Raw genomic sequence first — 23964 nt, 5'->3', positions numbered from 1 at the left:
GCAAATAGTTCCAGATAATCGTATAATTCAATATTTCTACAGGTTTTTCTCAATATATCGTATTTATATAGCTCGGTGATATAATAGAACACGTTCGCAGTTGATTTCAATGTTTGAATGGCTTTCTTAAAAATGTTTTTAGAAGCGAGGTCAACAGGTCAAAAGAAATAGTTTTTGGCGCCAATGACGTCAGCATTGGCAGATTTGAATTGAGATTCGAGTCGATTCTCTTGGAATCGAGTTAAAGTCGGAAGTGCACATGCACAGGCAATCGCGATCGTATTTAGAAAGCTCAGTGCACGTGATTTAAAGGGACAATTTGAGTGTGGGATTTAGGTGACCTTGGAGGAAGATGATATGTAATTTGAATTGATCCGCCTGCTCATCACGTTGAAACAACCTAAATGCTCATCACTTGGTTTAAGAGGGCTGGCGGATCCAGGAACTGGCACAAGAGGGAGCGTGCACTGCATTTCTCATCAAAATTCCTGGACAGGAGTATTCCAAAAGGTAATGGTCAATTTCAAAGATTCTATATAAATTAGGGGGCGTGCATCTGGTGCACACCCTTGGATCCGCGCCTGATAGACGTTCATGGATGAAAAATGGAAAGAAACCTTTTTTTTTAAAACGAAAAAATAGATTCGCCAGGGTTCGAATCTAATTCGAATCAGCGCCTGATAAACGCTCATGGATGAAAAATGGAAAGAAAACTTTTTAAAAAACGAAAAAATAGATTCGCCGGGGTTCGAACTCGTGACCACCGTCCGAATCAAAAGCGGAACGCTCTAACCGCTGAGCCACCAGGGCTTTACTGTTAGCACGGAGATTTTCTGCATTCTGAAGGCGAGCCCTCACTGGCCTTTAGGCTACGCGCCATGATTGTGACTAGGACACGCTGGCGGAAGAGTAATTGGGTGCAAATAGTTCCAGATAATCGTATAATTCAATATTTCTACAGGTTTTTCTCAATATATCGTATTTATATAGCTCGGTGATATAATAGAACACGTTCGCAGTTGATTTCAATGTTTGAATGGCTTTCTTAAAAATGTTTTTAGAAGCGAGGTCAACAGGTCAAAAGAAATAGTTTTTGGCGCCAATGACGTCAGCATTGGCAGATTTGAATTGAGATTCGAGTCGATTCTCTTGGAATCGAGTTAAAGTCGGAAGTGCACATGCACAGGCAATCGCGATCGTATTTAGAAAGCTCAGTGCACGTGATTTAAAGGGACAATTTGAGTGTGGGATTTAGGTGACCTTGGAGGAAGATGATATGTAATTTGAATTGATCCGCCTGCTCATCACGTTGAAACAACCTAAATGCTCATCACTTGGTTTAAGAGGGCTGGCGGATCCAGGAACTGGCACAAGAGGGAGCGTGCACTGCATTTCTCATCAAAATTCCTGGACAGGAGTATTCCAAAAGGTAATGGTCAATTTCAAAGATTCTATATAAATTAGGGGGCGTGCATCATGTGAACAACCTTGGATCCGCGCCTGATAGACGTTCATTGATGAAAAATGGAAAGAAACCTTTTTTTTAAAACGAAAAAATAGATTCGCCAGGGTTCGAATCTAATTCGAATCAGCGCCTGATAAACGCTCACGGGTGAAAAATGGAAAGAAAACTTTTTAAAAAACGAAAAAATAGATTCGCCGGGGTTCGAACTCGTGACCACCGTCCGAATCAAAAGCGGAACGCTCTAACCGCTGAGCCACCAGGGCTTTACTGTTAGAACGGAGATTTTCTGCATTCTGAAGGCAATCCCTCACTGGCCTTTAGGCTACGCGCCATGATTGTGACTAGGACACGCTGGCGGAAGAGTAATTGGGTGCAAATAGTTCCAGATAATCGTATAATTCAATATTTCTACAGGTTTTTCTCAATATATCGTATTTATATAGCTCGGTGATATAATAGAACACGTTCGCAGTTGATTTCAATGTTTGAATGGCTTTCTTAAAAATGTTTTTAGAAGCGAGGTCAACAGGTCAAAAGAAATAGTTTTTGGCGCCAATGACGTCAGCATTGGCAGATTTGAATTGAGATTCGAGTCGATTCTCTTGGAATCGAGTTAAAGTCGGAAGTGCACATGCACAGGCAATCGCGATCGTATTTAGAAAGCTCAGTGCACGTGATTTAAAGGGACAATTTGAGTGTGGGATTTAGGTGACCTTGGAGGAAGATGATATGTAATTTGAATTGATCCGCCTGCTCATCACGTTGAAACAACCTAAATGCTCATCACTTGGTTTAAGAGGGCTGGCGGATCCAGGAACTGGCACAAGAGGGAGCGTGCACTGCATTTCTCATCAAAATTCCTGGACAGGAGTATTCCAAAAGGTAATGGTCAATTTCAAAGATTCTATATAAATTAGGGGGCGTGTATCATGTGAACAACCTTGGATCCGCGCCTGATAGACGTTCATTGATGAAAAATGGAAAGAAACCTTTTTTTTAAAACGAAAAAATAGATTCGCCAGGGTTCGAATCTAATTCGAATCAGCGCCTGATAAACGCTCATGGGTGAAAAATGGAAAGAAAACTTTTTAAAAAACGAAAAAATAGATTCGCCGGGGTTCGAACTCGTGACCACCGTCCGAATCAAAAGCGGAACGCTCTAACCGCTGAGCCACCAGGGCTTTACTGTTAGAACGGAGATTTTCTGCATTCTGAAGGCAATCCCTCACTGGCCTTTAGGCTACGCGCCATGATTGTGACTAGGACACGCTGGCGGAAGAGTAATTGGGTGCAAATAGTTCCAGATAATCGTATAATTCAATATTTCTACAGGTTTTTCTCAATATATCGTATTTATATAGCTCGGTGATATAATAGAACACGTTCGCAGTTGATTTCAATGTTTGAATGGCTTTCTTAAAAATGTTTTTAGAAGCGAGGTCAACAGGTCAAAAGAAATAGTTTTTGGCGCCAATGACGTCAGCATTGGCAGATTTGAATTGAGATTCGAGTTGATTCTTTTGGAATCGAGTTAAAGTCGGAAGTGCACATGCACAGGCAATCGCGATCGTATTTAGAAAGCTCAGTGCACGTGATTTAAAGGGACAATTTGAGTGTGGGATTTAGGTGACCTTGGAGGAAGATGATATGTAATTTGAATTGATCCGCCTGCTCATCACGTTGAAACAACCTAAATGCTCATCACTTGGTTTAAGAGGGCTGGCGGATCCAGGAACTGGCACAAGAGGGAGCGTGCACTGCATTTCTCATCAAAATTCCTGGACAGGAGTATTCCAAAAGGTAATGGTCAATTTCAAAGATTCTATATAAATTAGGGGGCGTGCATCTGGTGCACACCCTTGGATCCGCGCCTGATAGACGTTCATGGATGAAAAATGGAAAGAAACCTTTTTTTTAAAAACGAAAAAATAGATTCGCCAGGGTTCGAATCTAATTCGAATCAGCGCCTGATAAACGCTCATGGATGAAAAATGGAAAGAAAACTTTTTAAAAAACGAAAAAATAGATTCGCCGGGGTTCGAACTCGTGACCACCGTCCGAATCAAAAGCGGAACGCTCTAACCGCTGAGCCACCAGGGGTTTACTGTTAGAACGGAGATTTTCTGCATTCTGAAGGCGAGCCCTCACTGGCCTTTAGGCTACGCGCCATGATTGTGACTAGGACACGCTGGCGGAAGAGTAATTGGGTGCAAATAGTTCCAGATAATCGTATAATTCAATATTTCTACAGGTTTTTCTCAATATATCGTATTTATATAGCTCGGTGATATAATAGAACACGTTCGCAGTTGATTTCAATGTTTGAATGGCTTTCTTAAAAATGTTTTTAGAAGCGAGGTCAACAGGTCAAAAGAAATAGTTTTTGGCGCCAATGACGTCAGCATTGGCAGATTTGAATTGAGATTCGAGTCGATTCTCTTGGAATCGAGTTAAAGTCGGAAGTGCACATGCACAGGCAATCGCGATCGTATTTAGAAAGCTCAGTGCACGTGATTTAAAGGGACAATTTGAGTGTGGGATTTAGGTGACCTTGGAGGAAGATGATATGTAATTTGAATTGATCCGCCTGCTCATCACGTTGAAACAACCTAAATGCTCATCACTTGGTTTAAGAGGGCTGGCGGATCCAGGAACTGGCACAAGAGGGAGCGTGCACTGCATTTCTCATCAAAATTCCTGGACAGGAGTATTCCAAAAGGTAATGGTCAATTTCAAAGATTCTATATAAATTAGGGGGCGTGCATCATGTGAACAACCTTGGATCCGCGCCTGATAGACGTTCATGGATGAAAAATGGAAAGAAACCTTTTTTTTTAAAACGAAAAAATAGATTCGCCAGGGTTCGAATCTAATTCGAATCAGCGCCTGATAAACGCTCATGGATGAAAAATGGAAAGAAAACTTTTTAAAAAACGAAAAAATAGATTCGCCGGGGTTCGAACTCGTGACCACCGTCCGAATCAAAAGCGGAACGCTCTAACCGCTGAGCCACCAGGGCTTTACTGTTAGAACGGAGATTTTCTGCATTCTGAAGGCGAGCCCTCACTGGCCTTTAGGCTACGCGCCATGATTGTGACTAGGACACGCTGGCGGAAGAGTAATTGGGTGCAAATAGTTCCAGATAATCGTATAATTCAATATTTCTACAGGTTTTTCTCAATATATCGTATTTATATAGCTCGGTGATATAATAGAACACGTTCGCAGTTGATTTCAATGTTTGAATGGCTTTCTTAAAAATGTTTTTAGAAGCGAGGTCAACAGGTCAAAAGAAATAGTTTTTGGCGCCAATGACGTCAGCATTGGCAGATTTGAATTGAGATTCGAGTCGATTCTCTTGGAATCGAGTTAAAGTCGGAAGTGCACATGCACAGGCAATCGCGATCGTATTTAGAAAGCTCAGTGCACGTGATTTAAAGGGACAATTTGAGTGTGGGATTTAGGTGACCTTGGAGGAAGATGATATGTAATTTGAATTGATCCGCCTGCTCATCACGTTGAAACAACCTAAATGCTCATCACTTGGTTTAAGAGGGCTGGCGGATCCAGGAACTGGCACAAGAGGGAGCGTGCACTGCATTTCTCATCAAAATTCCTGGACAGGAGTATTCCAAAAGGTAATGGTCAATTTCAAAGATTCTATATAAATTAGGGGGCGTGCATCTGGTGCACACCCTTGGATCCGCGCCTGATAGACGTTCATGGATGAAAAATGGAAAGAAACCTTTTTTTTAAAAACGAAAAAATAGATTCGCCAGGGTTCGAATCTAATTCGAATCAGCGCCTGATAAACGCTCATGGATGAAAAATGGAAAGAAAACTTTTTAAAAAACGAAAAAATAGATTCGCCGGGGTTCGAACTCGTGACCACCGTCCGAATCAAAAGCGGAACGCTCTAACCGCTGAGCCACCAGGGCTTTACTGTTAGAACGGAGATTTTCTGCATTCTGAAGGCGAGCCCTCACTGGCCTTTAGGCTACGCGCCATGATTGTGACTAGGACACGCTGGCGGAAGAGTAATTGGGTGCAAATAGTTCCAGATAATCGTATAATTCAATATTTCTACAGGTTTTTCTCAATATATCGTATTTATATAGCTCGGTGATATAATAGAACACGTTCGCAGTTGATTTCAATGTTTGAATGGCTTTCTTAAAAATGTTTTTAGAAGCGAGGTCAACAGGTCAAAAGAAATAGTTTTTGGCGCCAATGACGTCAGCATTGGCAGATTTGAATTGAGATTCGAGTCGATTCTCTTGGAATCGAGTTAAAGTCGGAAGTGCACATGCACAGGCAATCGCGATCGTATTTAGAAAGCTCAGTGCACGTGATTTAAAGGGACAATTTGAGTGTGGGATTTAGGTGACCTTGGAGGAAGATGATATGTAATTTGAATTGATCCGCCTGCTCATCACGTTGAAACAACCTAAATGCTCATCACTTGGTTTAAGAGGGCTGGCGGATCCAGGAACTGGCACAAGAGGGAGCGTGCACTGCATTTCTCATCAAAATTCCTGGACAGGAGTATTCCAAAAGGTAATGGTCAATTTCAAAGATTCTATATAAATTAGGGGGCGTGCATCATGTGAACAACCTTGGATCCGCGCCTGATAGACGTTCATGGATGAAAAATGGAAAGAAACCTTTTTTTTTAAAACGAAAAAATAGATTCGCCAGGGTTCGAATCTAATTCGAATCAGCGCCTGATAAACGCTCATGGATGAAAAATGGAAAGAAAACTTTTTAAAAAACGAAAAAATAGATTCGCCGGGGTTCGAACTCGTGACCACCGTCCGAATCAAAAGCGGAACGCTCTAACCGCTGAGCCACCAGGGCTTTACTGTTAGAACGGAGATTTTCTGCATTCTGAAGGCGAGCCCTCACTGGCCTTTAGGCTACGCGCCATGATTGTGACTAGGACACGCTGGCGGAAGAGTAATTGGGTGCAAATAGTTCCAGATAATCGTATAATTCAATATTTCTACAGGTTTTTCTCAATATATCGTATTTATATAGCTCGGTGATATAATAGAACACGTTCGCAGTTGATTTCAATGTTTGAATGGCTTTCTTAAAAATGTTTTTAGAAGCGAGGTCAACAGGTCAAAAGAAATAGTTTTTGGCGCCAATGACGTCAGCATTGGCAGATTTGAATTGAGATTCGAGTCGATTCTCTTGGAATCGAGTTAAAGTCGGAAGTGCACATGCACAGGCAATCGCGATCGTATTTAGAAAGCTCAGTGCACGTGATTTAAAGGGACAATTTGAGTGTGGGATTTAGGTGACCTTGGAGGAAGATGATATGTAATTTGAATTGATCCGCCTGCTCATCACGTTGAAACAACCTAAATGCTCATCACTTGGTTTAAGAGGGCTGGCGGATCCAGGAACTGGCACAAGAGGGAGCGTGCACTGCATTTCTCATCAAAATTCCTGGACAGGAGTATTCCAAAAGGTAATGGTCAATTTCAAAGATTCTATATAAATTAGGGGGCGTGCATCTGGTGCACACCCTTGGATCCGCGCCTGATAGACGTTCATGGATGAAAAATGGAAAGAAACCTTTTTTTTTAAAACGAAAAAATAGATTCGCCAGGGTTCGAATCTAATTCGAATCAGCGCCTGATAAACGCTCATGGATGAAAAATGGAAAGAAAACTTTTTAAAAAACGAAAAAATAGATTCGCCGGGGTTCGAACTCGTGACCACCGTCCGAATCAAAAGCGGAACGCTCTAACCGCTGAGCCACCAGGGCTTTACTGTTAGCACGGAGATTTTCTGCATTCTGAAGGCGAGCCCTCACTGGCCTTTAGGCTACGCGCCATGATTGTGACTTGGACACGCTGGCGGAAGAGTAATTGGGTGCAAATAGTTCCAGATAATCGTATAATTCAATATTTCTACAGGTTTTTCTCAATATATCGTATTTATATAGCTCGGTGATATAATAGAACACGTTCGCAGTTGATTTCAATGTTTGAATGGCTTTCTTAAAAATGTTTTTAGAAGCGAGGTCAACAGGTCAAAAGAAATAGTTTTTGGCGCCAATGACGTCAGCATTGGCAGATTTGAATTGAGATTCGAGTCGATTCTCTTGGAATCGAGTTAAAGTCGGAAGTGCACATGCACAGGCAATCGCGATCGTATTTAGAAAGCTCAGTGCACGTGATTTAAAGGGACAATTTGAGTGTGGGATTTAGGTGACCTTGGAGGAAGATGATATGTAATTTGAATTGATCCGCCTGCTCATCACGTTGAAACAACCTAAATGCTCATCACTTGGTTTAAGAGGGCTGGCGGATCCAGGAACTGGCACAAGAGGGAGCGTGCACTGCATTTCTCATCAAAATTCCTGGACAGGAGTATTCCAAAAGGTAATGGTCAATTTCAAAGATTCTATATAAATTAGGGGGCGTGCATCATGTGAACAACCTTGGATCCGCGCCTGATAGACGTTCATGGATGAAAAATGGAAAGAAACCTTTTTTTTTAAAACGAAAAAATAGATTCGCCAGGGTTCGAATCTAATTCGAATCAGCGCCTGATAAACGCTCATGGGTGAAAAATGGAAAGAAAACTTTTTAAAAAACGAAAAAATAGATTCGCCGGGGTTCGAACTCGTGACCACCGTCCGAATCAAAAGCGGAACGCTCTAACCGCTGAGCCACCAGGGCTTTACTGTTAGAACGGAGATTTTCTGCATTCTGAAGGCGAGCCCTCACTGGCCTTTAGGCTACGCGCCATGATTGTGACTAGGACACGCTGGCGGAAGAGTAATTGGGTGCAAATAGTTCCAGATAATCGTATAATTCAATATTTCTACAGGTTTTTCTCAATATATCGTATTTATATAGCTCGGTGATATAATAGAACACGTTCGCAGTTGATTTCAATGTTTGAATGGCTTTCTTAAAAATGTTTTTAGAAGCGAGGTCAACAGGTCAAAAGAAATAGTTTTTGGCGCCAATGACGTCAGCATTGGCAGATTTGAATTGAGATTCGAGTCGATTCTCTTGGAATCGAGTTAAAGTCGGAAGTGCACATGCACAGGCAATCGCGATCGTATTTAGAAAGCTCAGTGCACGTGATTTAAAGGGACAATTTGAGTGTGGGATTTAGGTGACCTTGGAGGAAGATGATATGTAATTTGAATTGATCCGCCTGCTCATCACGTTGAAACAACCTAAATGCTCATCACTTGGTTTAAGAGGGCTGGCGGATCCAGGAACTGGCACAAGAGGGAGCGTGCACTGCATTTCTCATCAAAATTCCTGGACAGGAGTATTCCAAAAGGTAATGGTCAATTTCAAAGATTCTATATAAATTAGGGGGCGTGCATCTGGTGCACACCCTTGGATCCGCGCCTGATAGACGTTCATGGATGAAAAATGGAAAGAAACCTTTTTTTTAAAACGAAAAAATAGATTCGCCAGGGTTCGAATCTAATTCGAATCAGCGCCTGATAAACGCTCATGGATGAAAAATGGAAAGAAAACTTTTTAAAAAACGAAAAAATAGATTCGCCGGGGTTCGAACTCGTGACCACCGTCCGAATCAAAAGCGGAACGCTCTAACCGCTGAGCCACCAGGGCTTTACTGTTAGCACGGAGATTTTCTGCATTCTGAAGGCGAGCCCTCACTGGCCTTTAGGCTACGCGCCATGATTGTGACTAGGACACGCTGGCGGAAGAGTAATTGGGTGCAAATAGTTCCAGATAATCGTATAATTCAATATTTCTACAGGTTTTTCTCAATATATCGTATTTATATAGCTCGGTGATATAATAGAACACGTTCGCAGTTGATTTCAATGTTTGAATGGCTTTCTTAAAAATGTTTTTAGAAGCGAGGTCAACAGGTCAAAAGAAATAGTTTTTGGCGCCAATGACGTCAGCATTGGCAGATTTGAATTGAGATTCGAGTCGATTCTCTTGGAATCGAGTTAAAGTCGGAAGTGCACATGCACAGGCAATCGCGATCGTATTTAGAAAGCTCAGTGCACGTGATTTAAAGGGACAATTTGAGTGTGGGATTTAGGTGACCTTGGAGGAAGATGATATGTAATTTGAATTGATCCGCCTGCTCATCACGTTGAAACAACCTAAATGCTCATCACTTGGTTTAAGAGGGCTGGCGGATCCAGGAACTGGCACAAGAGGGAGCGTGCACTGCATTTCTCATCAAAATTCCTGGACAGGAGTATTCCAAAAGGTAATGGTCAATTTCAAAGATTCTATATAAATTAGGGGGCGTGTATCATGTGAACAACCTTGGATCCGCGCCTGATAGACGTTCATTGATGAAAAATGGAAAGAAACCTTTTTTTTAAAACGAAAAAATAGATTCGCCAGGGTTCGAATCTAATTCGAATCAGCGCCTGATAAACGCTCATGGGTGAAAAATGGAAAGAAAACTTTTTAAAAAACGAAAAAATAGATTCGCCGGGGTTCGAACTCGTGACCACCGTCCGAATCAAAAGCGGAACGCTCTAACCGCTGAGCCACCAGGGCTTTACTGTTAGAACGGAGATTTTCTGCATTCTGAAGGCAATCCCTCACTGGCCTTTAGGCTACGCGCCATGATTGTGACTAGGACACGCTGGCGGAAGAGTAATTGGGTGCAAATAGTTCCAGATAATCGTATAATTCAATATTTCTACAGGTTTTTCTCAATATATCGTATTTATATAGCTCGGTGATATAATAGAACACGTTCGCAGTTGATTTCAATGTTTGAATGGCTTTCTTAAAAATGTTTTTAGAAGCGAGGTCAACAGGTCAAAAGAAATAGTTTTTGGCGCCAATGACGTCAGCATTGGCAGATTTGAATTGAGATTCGAGTTGATTCTTTTGGAATCGAGTTAAAGTCGGAAGTGCACATGCACAGGCAATCGCGATCGTATTTAGAAAGCTCAGTGCACGTGATTTAAAGGGACAATTTGAGTGTGGGATTTAGGTGACCTTGGAGGAAGATGATATGTAATTTGAATTGATCCGCCTGCTCATCACGTTGAAACAACCTAAATGCTCATCACTTGGTTTAAGAGGGCTGGCGGATCCAGGAACTGGCACAAGAGGGAGCGTGCACTGCATTTCTCATCAAAATTCCTGGACAGGAGTATAACATGCTCATCTCTTTTTACAACCAACTCTTTTTACATGTGTCATGTGACAGGATTCATGTAATGGTCGGTGCGGGCCGAGCCATGAGCTTTGATATTGGAATGGGTTATGTCGCGGAGTATAAGGTGTTTAATCTCTCTAGAGAGAATGCTCGATCTGGTAACCCGGCTATACAACTCTCCAGCAGACGGCCAAGATGCATAATCCATCACAGACGGACACATATCGGATATCACCAACTATTCCGTGGTGAAATACCGACACTACTCACCTGTTGATCAAGCCGAAGTCTGGCACCCACACATCCACTGAGGGTACAACCAGGACGTGGATGCCGTCATAGTCAACTGGGTTCCAGTGGATGTTCTCATCTCGCCAGAACTGAAAAACAAGGGAAAGTAAAGTTTATAAGCGATCTGCCTCAAACAGATCGAGAAAATGCGAAGCATCTGTTCAGTCGACGAACCATATTTCTTTGTAGGTCTACCCATAACCTACAAGAACAAGGTTCATTCTGCTGGGGCATAAGCTGAAATATTGACAAGGAAGAAAATCACTTCAAAATCAGTGCCTTGCTGGTTTAATATCTTTTTTGTCCAGTTAGCCAATGTCAACGACGGAATACTTTCAGCAATATAGAAACCAAGAGATCAATACGTCATTACCGATGGATATCTGTTTACCTAATCCATCCGGATAAACAGGATACCGCAGAGATGATATAATATACATGTACATTTAAATGTGATCCTTATACGATATCATTTGAAACAGGATTACAGTAATTGGATCGTAAAGTGTTACAGACAGTGAAAAAGTTGCTCTTGTCGAGCCAATTTCTAACGTCTTGTATAGGGGTGGCCGGGTATAACAGAAGAATGCAAATCTCCAAAAGTCTTTTGGTTTTCCTATTCAGAAACTTTGATTATATTTTTGGTATTGCGGTTAGAAGTGTCACCCGTTTTCGCCAATCAGCATAGTTTTACGCCCTGGTCTTGGTTTGATTTATGGTAGAATCAATACCTCACAGAGTTGCTGTCCCAATATGTCAACATCAATAAACACCACATCAAGGTGACTCGCTTGACAGATCTCCTGGTGTCCCCTTCCAGTCGGATAACCATGCCAATATCACCATGTCACCCCCTCATCATATACCCCTCATTGCTCAGCATTAGATTAGACGCTGACAACAGAGGTATAGTCGATACCTGATAGCCGGGTGAGCCTGACCTCGGCGCTTATCTATGGTCAGTGTTAAATGATTCTGTAGCAAGAAGACAAAATTATACCCGGGATGTTGTTTAGAAGGTTGTTAGCTTACTGTTGACAGACAGGAAATCAGGGTTTGGTGTACAGCATATCGACATATAAGGACTAAATGCCTAAATCCAGGTATGCGGAGCGTTGACCAAAGCACCCGTATAAGGTCGACTTGTTTTGTCCTCCGTCAGTCTTATATCGGTGGTGAATATACGTGACATTTGATTGAAACATTGACGGGTGTCCTCCCTCGAGGGCTCCTGAAGGGCGGGTCTCAAGATCACCTTTGATCGATGAGATCATATGATCAAGGGCGACACGGGTGAGGTCACTTATTGAACGTATTGTCAACTATGAGAGTTATACTTTGCCTTAGGGTAAAACTAAGTTATACTGGACCAGCTTTGGCCAAATCCGATTTTAGGCCCGGGCGTTCCAATTCTCGTCTCATTTTCCAATATCATATTTCAACTTATGATCTGATCGACGTTCTTTTGCGTTGAGGAACACATAATTTCCAACTTGTAACAATGGCTTTCGATTCCCATGGGAAGTAACGACCGTGAAACAGACACTTGACGTAATATGAGACGGTGGTCGATAGCTTTTAGATGGTAGGTACCTAAGTAACTAATCGCGAGGGTGACACCACCTCTGGAGAGAAGGTGTATGACCTCCCTTCATTAGAGGCACTTATTCGCCTAATTGATGGAAGAACCAGATCTTAGTTAGTAAGGTGTCAACCCCTCGGGCAGCGCGGCGATAAAGGCATAAGAGACTTACCACATCAAGATAAGCTGCGACTGTCACTGTTTGATGACGATCATCCTGAAAATACGAATTTTATTTCATTTGGCGTTCTTTAATTTGCCCCTGAGCTAGCGGCGTCAAAAGCCATATTTACTCCATTAGTGGCTAAGATAAAAAAAACGAACGAAGAAGGTTCTTCATTCAGCCGCTGCCTCGAATTCTTTCCAGTAATTGAGCGCTTTTTGGCGATCGTTTACCAAGAGAGCGTGGCGATGTCAATCCTGATGGAGGGTGATGGTTGGGGAGACATGTCACCAAACTGTACTCTCATCTCACTTACCACGTCGATGATTTGGAACAGACTAAACGATACGTTGAGATCCAACGGTTTGGAAGCATTGCGAACTGGACGGGAGCGGTTCTCATAGTGGTTCTTACTCAGCAGTTTCTTGATGAGGCGACCCTCTGTCGATAACCTGCCTGCAACGATAAGAAAACTTACAGTGGAACCCCGGTCAGCGATCACCCCGGTAACGCGACCACCCCGCTATGACGACCAAGAATCGCCGTTCCCGAATGGTTTCCTCTCTAATTACCATTACAAGGCCCCCGGTAACACGACCACCCCGGTACCCAGACCACGACCACTGGATTGGGCGGTCCCAATGACCAAATTCACCCCTCTAACCGGACCAAAGGGCTTAACTGCCGTGAAAAGACGAATGCTGCCATGATTTCTGTTAAGAAATTGATTACGGCCAATTTATCATACTACAGATGAAAAAAACCTGTCTTGGTGATAAAAATTTGGAATGGGACATCTATCAATAGTTATTCTGTCATAACCAGCGGGTTTATTGCCAGTCTCAGCGCTTAGGGACGGAATTTCATGAAAATACAGCTTCTTAATGGCAAACAAAGAAAGAAAAAAACCATGTAATGCTAAAAAATGAAAAACCACGGACTTCTCTCGAACAGTTCGAAAAATCGCTTTCTATACATGACTATATCAGTTTCTGATCGGATTGACCCGTCAGAAGGTAAATCAGCCAGTGATTCTAACTGCCTGGACTGATTGATGGTAACGACTTTCGTTTTGAGGGAATTACACCATCAATCCATCAATCCATCCATCCATCCATCCATCCATCCATCCATCCATCTATATCACAAAAGCTGATGGTCACCCTTAATTCTCAGGATGGGACGGTGCCTTTTGTAACTCGACCCAGCAAACCATGATTAAAAGTTGCTTTTGGTGATGATGATCAATTGCTTTAAACGCAAGTACGCAGAGGTTGAAAGATATGACCAGAAGTTAATATTTTAGGGAAGACTTGCATTTTGAACGCAGTCAAGGCTTCAGCAAATAAAAGGACTGGTGCTGGTATGTATGACTTTTCCTCATGACTTCGAGTGTCTTGCAAGGCAGAACTTTCTGGGCATAAGTAGTCAACAGCGCGTATGTTTCGTACTCTTCAGAGTATATAAGGAGGACACGGCATTCGAGGGGTTCAACTCCCCTTTTGTCATTTTGGTAATGACGTTTTCTTGTCAGCAAGAAGGGCAACACTTCCGCTTCCATAGAGATAACAAGCCAAATGTATTTATCTTTCAGACTTTGTGATGAAGAGGATCATGTTAGTTAATCAAGTTAATTTGTCTCCCTGGGGAGGGATGTTCCCTCAAATGACGGCTGACACTCCATCACCATTGACCTTTGGAAATTTTGGCCAGATAATGACCGTTCTCAATGTTGCTCATGGCATCAGCTAAATGTTGAAGAGAAAAATTACTTGTATATAGATTGGGACGATGCTTTGTATATTTGTACCGGTACCGTATGTACTTATACATGGTACATACCATGGTTAGATCATCAGTATTCTCAAGAAGTCATTCAGCGAGTGGTAGGTTCTGACTTCTATACACCTGGCACGATGTGAGACAGATCCCGACCTCATGAATAATTTGATTGGCGAAACTGCAGGCCAAAAGATGTTGACTGCCAAATGGAATGGGCTACGTTAATAATGAAATTGCAGAGATTCTCAACCTGTAAGCCTCTTATGTATGGCATCTCTTCATCTTTGTTTGATTCATATGTTGTGACAATCTGACCACAGTTCATAGTAGGATCATAATAATTCGAATACTTTTAAGGTTTCATGTTGGTACGTGACTGTCACATTATGGCCGTCTCTACAGTCAACTTACCATCAGTACGCCCACAAACAGAAAATGGCGCATATCTATAAGTTCGTTCTCACCAGTAGTTCGATTTCTCCTTCGGTTTTATATAAAACAAAAAATAACCTTTAGTTGAGAATTAAAACGATTGTTAACAGTCGAATAGCTGCAAAAAAACTAATATCCTGATAAGCATAAATAACCCAAATTTTTACCGCAGAGCGAATACTGCTGGTTGTTCAGAATTGATTCAGTTAGTGTAGAATTGACTTTTAAAAGTCTATAATGCGGGTAAAATGATTGACAACGTAAGTTCAATAACCTATATATATTGATTCCTTATGGTGCAAGTGGCTGCGAAGATGTCGATTAACATTGGATTTTCAATCAACAGGTTGAATGTAATCACTTCATAAAGTCATCATTGATTTCTTCCAACCAAACACCTTCAATTTGTTTCTTCATTAATCCCTTTTGCTCGTCTCCCATATTCATGAACCAACTCAAGATTAAATCATCAATTGAATTAGCTATACCTACAAAGCACTTGAATTGTGTTTGTTCAATATGTCAGGAAGTTTCACTACTCGGGTAATTAAAGATCTAAGATAACTGCAAACCTTATTAAGAGTTCGATTAAGGTTCGTCAGCCAACTCTCAGATCGAGTGCTCGCGCAAAATGAAGGCAAAAACCTGGCTTTACAACTGTTTAACTGTTCAACTGTACAGCCAACTGTAAAAAAATGTTTCAAAAAATATATTTGGACACAAATGGACACCATGACCTGACCGGGAAGGTGTCTTGGCGTAGTTATCGATTTCAATTCAGGCTTGGAGCCATTTTTGAACACATTGAACCATTTCTCCACCCTTATACAAAAGGCGCAATCACGAAAGCTTGTGGTCGACTGGAGCTGACAAGTCGGTTTCGTCTCATTGATTATAACGTCTCGTAATTGCCACTGATGCTGATACTGCTATTGATATTGACTTATAGGGACATTGGAAGTAATGTGTTGATCGCACGGGTGATGCGGAATTCGGATAGATAAGGATTTGATTGGGGGTGTTATCTGTTTCTATTGGTAACCTTCGTACACGTAGTCATAGTGGGATGTTTGTGAGAGATTCGATAAGGCAGCGTTCGTGGATAACCAATTGGTGACAACGGAAGCACTTGAAGCCAGATAGCCATGCGGATGGATATCAAATTGATTAGTGTGTTATTGGAGGAGCATGGGCGCTAACCTGAAGGTACAAATGGAAGGTACTTGGCTAGTCAAGCCATCCTTTAGGCACTTTACACCTCATCATTATGCTACAGATGAAGTGTAGGCCCACACTCGAACATTTTGAATCGAATAAAATGGCGGGACCAATGGTTCCCTAAGGATAATGCAGCACCACTTGAGTAGCCTTATGAGCGCGGTTGCTCAATCGGTGGGAGCAACGATTTGGGTTAAGTCCTAACGTAAGTTACTTTATTATAAACGAAATTGACTTGAAGATATGGTATTATTTGAAAGACTCGTGTCGAACTAACGCTGGCTAGGCCTAATGCCGCGTATCGCGCAAAAGACCGTCTTTGTTTTTTTACACTGCATTGTCTCTGTGTGCAAGTTACGCGCGACGTTGAATGTGGAGGAAGGCCCTTAATTTGAAGGTTCTCAATGTTTGGGAAAGCCTACCTTGTTTTTCGTCTGAACTACCTGCGCGGAAAATCCTCGACAATAGTAATAAATGGATGAAAACAATCTCACAAGTAATCCAGGCATTCATTGCAGATAATAATACAATCCTTCGAGAAACGATCAAGAAGTAAGACTGAAAGAAGAATTATCTAAATCCGACCGTAACACCATCCCCTGCTCTTATGGACCTTTTTAGATCAACTGGCCGAAGTTCAACTGAGCGAATGCGGCGGATTGAACAGACTCTGTCTGACTCTGGCGTCATCTAGATGGAACCTCTTGAATCAAGTTGAGGTTGAATCGATAAGTTTAAATATTCCCTCCCAGCGCTCCTCAGTAATGAAACTGTTAAAGCGCTGTGGGATATCACATTATTACCCCGGTTTCCACAGATATCAATAAGGGGTTTCAAGGAGCAACCACAAGGCGCTCACTTGAACTCGACCAGTAGGGGAACTAAGAAGTGACTCGGCCGGGAGTCGAACCCACGCCCTCCTGATCATGAGGCCGACTCTCTTCCACTGCGCTACAGCTGCCAAAAAATGAGTTTTTGACCATTATTTTGGCCGAAAAATGTCCCTCCCGAACAGCAGAGAGCCTTTTGCCCCCTCCCCAGATAAAAAAGCTAGCTACGGGCCATGCAGTAAATTTAAATTTACCGCCATGAGGTTGCCACGCCTCTCTTCCTTAGTACTGGTGCACTACGAGTACAGTACGATTTAAAGTGCTGGAATTTACAGTGCAACTTCTGTAGCTGAGCAGACAATCATGAGCGGTTATCCGACAGAACTCGTCCAAAAGGCATCAAAGGCCTTCGAAGACCGTTTTAAAACTAAACCGGATCTTGCTGCTTTTGCCCCGGGACGCGTCAACCTTATTGGTGAACATACCGACTACAACGATGGCTTCGTTTTTCCAATGGTATGACAAGGTTGTGAAAGTCCTTGGGCATGGCACTTTACTCTATAGTCTATGCGGGACGTGGCAATTATAGGCACCAGTTCATGAGTTGGTAATGTTAATGTGCCAGTGGTATTGTTTTGTAACAGTTACTATGATACTCATTTTCATGACTATCAATTGTCATTGAGTCCTCGGGCAAGTCTCTGGTGTATGACCTTGGGCAAGTGACTTATACCATTTCTCCATTTAGTTAGGGATGGGCACACACAGTTGACAGTGGGCATGTCACTGTACTCTATTTTCTGTGGGTATGTGGCCGTTCATGGGCCCCAGTTCAGGAGTTGGTAGTGTGTCTGTGTTTATTATATCTCTCCTTCCATTCTATCTTCAGGCTTTGCCACTTGTGACAGTGCTTGTTGGCCGCAAGACGGACACCGGAATTTGTCGCATCGAGACTCTTTCCTTTGAGAAAGATTCCTACTCTGAATTCCCTGTGCCTACTGCAGAGAAGCCACTTCAAAAGGGACAACCTTTCTGGGCCAATTATGTCAAAGGGGTTGTGGCAAATTTCAAAGGTAAGACCAGCTTGGAGACTCCAGGAGAAGTTATGGGAGTAATATAAACCTTATATTTGTATGCATAGTGAGGTGAACGCAATAAGATGAGTTGTAAATGAAAACAAATTGATGGTTGGTTGACATTCTTTACCATTGAAATACCTGCGTGTGTTACCTTAAAATTTCATGCTTCTACCATGAAATTACATGCTAAACTGTCACATACAAAACGAAATGAAAATTTGTTCTTTTTTCAGTATCGGGTACCTTGTCATCATTTGATGCTGTCATAGCAAGCTCTGTACCCCTTGGTTCAGGCTTGTCAAGTTCTGCTGCACTTGAGGTGGCCACCTTTACATTCCTTGAGCAAGTACACCCAGAGGTTAAAATCAGCCTGAAGGACAAGGCACTGGCCTGTCAAAAGGCTGAACATGACTTCGCAGATATGCCATGCGGTATTATGGACCAGTTTATATCGGTCATGGGGCAAGCAAATCACGCTCTTTTGATTGATTGTAGGTGAGTAGGCAACTTTCTTGATGCTCATAGGTTTGTCTCTGTTACACTTTGGTGTTCACACTCAAGTAAGAGGCACTCTGACAGAATTATATCTCACAACTAACCTAATCTCGGTTGTGATGATTGCGACTTTGTTTCCAGAATTTCAAAGTAAACGGCCCTTACTCATGATCGTTCTTTGCCTTTCAGGTCGATGGAATCCAAACTTGTTCGAGCTAGTGATCCAGATGTGGCGATTCTAATCACCAACTCAAATGTAAAACATGAGCTGACAGGCAGTGAATACCCCACAAGGAAGAAACAGTGTATGGAGGCGGCTAAGATCTTAGGAAAACCAAGTTTGAGGACAGCATCAATGGAAGATCTTGATGGTAAAGTCATTTTACTTGTATTGGTTTCTACAGTATAACCAGTGAGGCAAGGATCCTTGTATGCCGAGGTGTTGCTACTTCTGACTATCATTGCTACTTTTCCCCTCCACCACTCATGTCCCAGTCATGTCTGCTGAAAAAAAGCTAGATTCTTGCGTTTCCCTTTGATATACCTCTTCCTCTAACTACTTCTTCCTTTGCAGGATCTAAGGATAAGATGGATGATGTAGTCTACCGCCGAGCCCGCCATGTGATTGGTGAAATCCAAAGAACGGAGGATTCAGTGCCGGCCCTAGAGAACAAGGACTATGTTTCATTTGGAAAGCTAATGACACAAAGTCATGACTCCCTCAGGTAATATTTCTGTTACATGTAGATGTAGAACTATTGTGAAAAAAGCTGTCTTGAAGTTACAGTCTTAGTTCTGTTACACTGCGCTGGTGACCTGGCATTCATTTTAAGTCCCAAAGGTGTCCTGAAGAGGTTCTTCTTTATGGTTCTGACAGCATGTTGTATCCTGTTAGACTGGAACCTTTAACTCTGCCTAATAACCATATCCTGTCCTTCCAGGGATGATTACGAAGTGTCCTGTAAGGAGCTAGACGTACTTGTGGAGGCTGCCATGGAGGTTGATGATGTGTATGGGTCCAGAATGACCGGCGGAGGCTTTGGAGGATGCACCGTCACCTTGGTCAAGAGAAAGAAGGTACAGCAATGCATGGACCATATTAAGGTGAGGAGAATAGACCAGATATTCATTTCAATATGTCTACTATGTCATGTTCTTCTGAGAGAAGTTTAAATAAGCCCAGCTGATGAGGAGAGCCCAATTAGTGGTGATCACGGGGTTGAAAACGTGACAAAATAGCCATCAACAAGGTATCAAACCCCGAAGATGAATAACTGATCCTGTTACAGTGTTAGAGATCCTCATCAACCAATTGTGAGCTGCGAAACAATATCTCATGAAACGATTCTTGAAATCATGCAATTGTTTTGTTTCAGGAGAAGTACACTCGTGTAACTAAGACTGACCCATGGTTCTTGGTTGTGGATGCAGCATTTTCTGGAGCAACTGGCATTTCCCTTTGAAGATCAACAGGCAGACTAGACGTATGTGCATTCCAAGTCTTTACAGATTTATTCTGCACAGATATGCGCTCAATGACTGTAACCAAGTCTTCCAAATGTAAACTAGGAAATTTTGTGGCCTTTGATCAAAGCACAGGCATAAACTGTGAAAATCAGCTTGTCTTATCAAGTTAAGATGTTGCCATAAGACAATGTTAGAAAGTCCAATCATTTGCAAAATTGTATTGAGGAGACTGTCCTACAATGTTCTGTTTGCAGATGAGACCTTTCTGGAATCGTTACAAAAATATTACTACATGTACTTAAAGGGTTCCCTGTCTCAATTTTGTACAGTTTCTACTAAAAATTGCTCAAATGGACAACTCTGTTTCTAACCTAGCAAGTTGAAACCAACCAAGTGAGGACTGAGTGTGTCTGTCTTGTGGTCAGTCAGTGGCTGAGAACACAGTGTCTGTCTAACAAACATTGCTAGCTGTTCAAACCTCACTGCATAACACGAAATTGTACTTCATAACTTATGAATGGATGATTTGCTAGGGTAGCTGTATCATTATCGTTCTTTGTATGTGTACAATGTAGGCCTACTTAAAAGTCAGAAACCTTGTCAAACTTCTTTCTATCAAATGTCTTTTGGATAATTGCGGGATGCTTCCTAATTTGAGCGTGTTGTATTATCTCTCCACATGATTATTTGTTATATTTGTACTTAGAAACCCGGTTAGTGCAACAGTAATACAACATTAATCAAATAGGAAGTGTCTGAGGGTAGTTTAGTTTTCAAAATGGCTTAAAAACTTACTGGCAGCTCAATGATAGTTCTCTTTTGAGTGCTTTCAGGACAAAAACCGTCCTTTCTCTGGATGTACATTTTTAATATGAAACATATACATCTATTCAATGGATCTGGAAGAATTGTATATGTGCACTGGTGGTGTAGGAAATACATTCATGTTATAACTATAAGCATTTGTTGTTATTGTTATATCTGCCTCTGGTGGTACCAGATGCCGCCCTCCTGAAGGACAGACCAAATACCATACTTGGACCCAAGTATACATACTTTGGACCCAAGTACTCCATACTTGAGGAGAGAGTCTTAAAAAACGCATCTAGACTTCTAGCTTGTCCTAGCTTCTGTACAAAGAACTCCAATTGGATTCATGCGCGGTAGTAAGTACCATACTCATCAGACCAAAGAACTTGTATGGTATGCTTATTTGTGTTGGTCTTCACGAGCACATTGAGACTCCAGCTCTATCCGTTGCGACGAGTTAGGTGCTGTCCTCCAGTGCTCGGTATCCTACTCAGAGAAGTGAACATCTGTCACAACCAGGCGGACCGATTGTGACAGCTTTTCTTGCCAGCAATGTGAAAGACATCACTCCTTGATGGTGGTCTATTGTTATATATAGTTTAGACCCTTCCATGAGGAGCCTCAGCGTTAGGACCCTCCGTCACGTGACCACGTGGAAGGAGGCCGATCTCCAGGTATAAACTGGGTCAAGCGATCAGAAGTGCGCGGACCTCCGTCTCTATAGGTCACGCGTTGCCCTATCTGTTGTCTATTGCTGGTCATCCGACTCTTGCCCTGATGTGGCTTCTTGTCTAGGACATTATAGTGAATAAACTTATAACATGATAAGAGGATATTCTTAGTCCATTCGAATTCTGTGGACGATCCCAACATGACACTATGCACAGCGACTTGAGAACTAACCATATTTTAAAAACATTCTGCTACTGATACATGTAGTGCTGCAGATTTTAGGAATGGTCCTGAACATCATGTTTGTCCATGATACATGTATGCACGCACACTGTGAGCAGTTTTCTGGGCATGGTCAAATCTCTCTAAACATTACTACGCAATCCAGTGTCTTCATCTACATAGGTTGATGTGACTCAAACAGTCCAAGGAAAACAGTTTCTCAGAGCACATGACCGAAGATTTTCTTTCTGATGAACAAAATAAGCACAGTAGAGGATATGTCTTGGAAAGTACGTTTATTCAAAGACCAAGCAGAATGCATGCGTAAACAAATGTCATCTATAAGATGAAAATACTAATAAGACCATCAGATCATGATCTTAGAAAATACAAATCAATAGCATCTGCTTTTTTTAGAGTGGAAATAGAAGTACTGGGACCGTATTCACAAAGCCCTCGCAACTTTACGCAGTGCGCAGTTTATTGTTAACTTGCGGTTGCCCTATTGTGTACTGTCTGTCAAACAAAAGGTTAGCGTCCTCGCAAAGTTACGAATGCTTCATGAATAAGCCCCCTGGATACTAGTAGTTTATGACTGGAACCTAACAAAAACCTACTTATTTTCACAAGCCTCATATTTTTGAATCCAATGGTACATTGGGATGGTCGTTCCTCCAGTAGCCTGAATAAGTAACAGTCTGACCTATAAGAGTTCTTGATGGTAAAGTATCCTGACAAACCGTTGTTCAGATTATGTATTTGTTGATACAGATGACATGATTTCTTTACTCTGCCGAGAGGACCTCAATTTCAAACTTCAGGGTTGCATTTGGAGTGATCGTGAATGGAGTTAAGGAAAACGAAGTTTGTTTTGCTGAAAGGGAAGGATATTCTTAACAGCTTAAAAAATGAGTGGATGTTCCCAATGGCAAGTACTTTATAAGGGAGACTATACAGGCAGTAGCCAGGTTGGTCAGACTAACGATCAAAAGTTGGCCAATAGGGGTCCCTCTCATGAAACAATTTGACCAAACATGACCAAACTTACAGAACTAAATACAAGTAAGATTATCATTGATGATGAAATCTAAAAAAGGATATCCCCAAGCTGGAAAGCCACTTTTCCCATAGCCTTTGTCTCCACGGACAGTGAGTACAGCTTTTTCACCAACTTTCATCGTCAAACATCCCACATCCCAGCCTGAAATTATAAAGCATAGCAACCCATGAATTAACTTCCCTTTTAGTTCAGCTGCTGCTGCGGAGCCGACTTGTTCACCCTCCTTGCGCCGGACTGGAACCTTATTTATTGATGGCGTTGTTCCGTCCCTGCTTGAAATTGGCGCCATTGTTGCTTCCAAATGGCCTTAACTGGGCCATTTCATCATAATGAAAACACTAGAACTTGTTTTAATGTTGGCACTGCTGGTACAGGCAGTTACTGCTGGTAGGCAAAAAGGAATGAGTTTACAATCCCCGATCACACCCCAAAAAAAGGTCATCGGTTGACTAACGAAGCACCACTGTTCAATGGATTTATAGTTGAATGCGATCAAACTACGTCATTTCCGATCGGGGATTGTAAATTTTAACCGGCAAAAAGTTGAAGCACTTGCACTTGTTTGGCACTTACCTCTGATGACCTTTCCTATTCCAACTTCAAATGTAAATGCTTTCTGTCCTGGATCTTTGGTACTGAAATAGAACAGTTTATTTATTGAAAGGGACATTGTAATGAATTTTAGTTTTTACCATGCAATTTTTGTAGAGAACGGATTTTGCCAAAATTCTGAGTGAGTAATGTCAGGCGGCTCTAAGGGAAGAACTTTTTTCGAGGGACACTGATTACTGTTACACCGGCATTATGCACTACCTCCAAAACTTCTTGTCTCCTGCTCCGTCTGCTCCTGCTAAAGACCCCGTGCAATGGACCGTGATAGTTTGTCCAATCTTAAGTTGGGCTGCACCTGCGCCGGCTTCTTGTATTATTTGTTTCGAAACACCATCTTCAACTTTAATCGACATTTTGGGAGATGTTATTCGATTGAAAAGGCAGGCGAATCCCGGTAGTGAATTACAATGTATGGACTGGATGCGATAAAATACCGTACGCTCAGCGACCTCATTATAATATTCGATTCTGCATACAGCGCCACTCTGAACATCAAGACAAACTACAAGTGCTTCAGGAAAACACTATGCCAATGCCATGAAGGCTGAATTGGGAGGCCTTAGCTGATCCATGTTATCTTTGAACTCCCCAGAAAGAAGCCCAGGTCAAGGGAAATGTGACTGTGAGCTTTGATAATTGA

The 23964-nt window shown here is 42.0% G+C and overlaps 2 protein-coding genes and 1 long non-coding RNA gene across 3 annotated transcripts; 1 reads left to right on the top strand and 2 right to left on the bottom strand.

The window, feature by feature from the left end:
- Positions 1-10945: 10945 nt before the first annotated feature.
- LOC135489899 (uncharacterized) lies at positions 10946-13057 on the bottom strand. Its single transcript, XR_010447255.1, has 3 exons — positions 12962-13057; positions 12655-12699; positions 10946-10989 (listed from the first exon to the last, which is right to left on the bottom strand). It is a non-coding gene; the product is annotated as an uncharacterized LOC135489899 (long non-coding RNA).
- A 4180-nt stretch (positions 13058-17237) lies between these two features.
- Positions 17238-20889, top strand: LOC135502870 (galactokinase-like). Its single transcript, XM_064796071.1, has 7 exons — positions 17238-17423; positions 17797-17980; positions 18220-18481; positions 18671-18852; positions 19056-19206; positions 19423-19585; positions 19858-20889. The coding sequence occupies exons 1-7, from the start codon at positions 17271-17273 to the stop codon at positions 19942-19944; spliced, it is 1182 nt and encodes a 393-aa protein (XP_064652141.1). The 5' UTR covers positions 17238-17270; the 3' UTR covers positions 19945-20889.
- A 1206-nt stretch (positions 20890-22095) lies between these two features.
- Positions 22096-23761, bottom strand: LOC135502797 (uncharacterized). The gene is made up of 4 exons (XM_064795935.1): positions 23526-23761; positions 23286-23347; positions 22754-22853; positions 22096-22492 (listed from the first exon to the last, which is right to left on the bottom strand). The coding sequence occupies exons 1-4, from the start codon at positions 23675-23677 to the stop codon at positions 22438-22440; spliced, it is 369 nt and encodes a 122-aa protein (XP_064652005.1). The 5' UTR covers positions 23678-23761; the 3' UTR covers positions 22096-22437.
- Positions 23762-23964: the final 203 nt, after the last annotated feature.

Source organism: Lineus longissimus, chromosome 1, assembly GCF_910592395.1.
Source record: "Lineus longissimus chromosome 1, tnLinLong1.2, whole genome shotgun sequence".
Lineage (NCBI taxonomy): Eukaryota > Metazoa > Nemertea > Pilidiophora > Heteronemertea > Lineidae > Lineus > Lineus longissimus.
The sequence above is the reverse complement of the archived record's forward strand: the minus strand, read 5'-3'. Positions and strand labels throughout refer to the sequence as shown.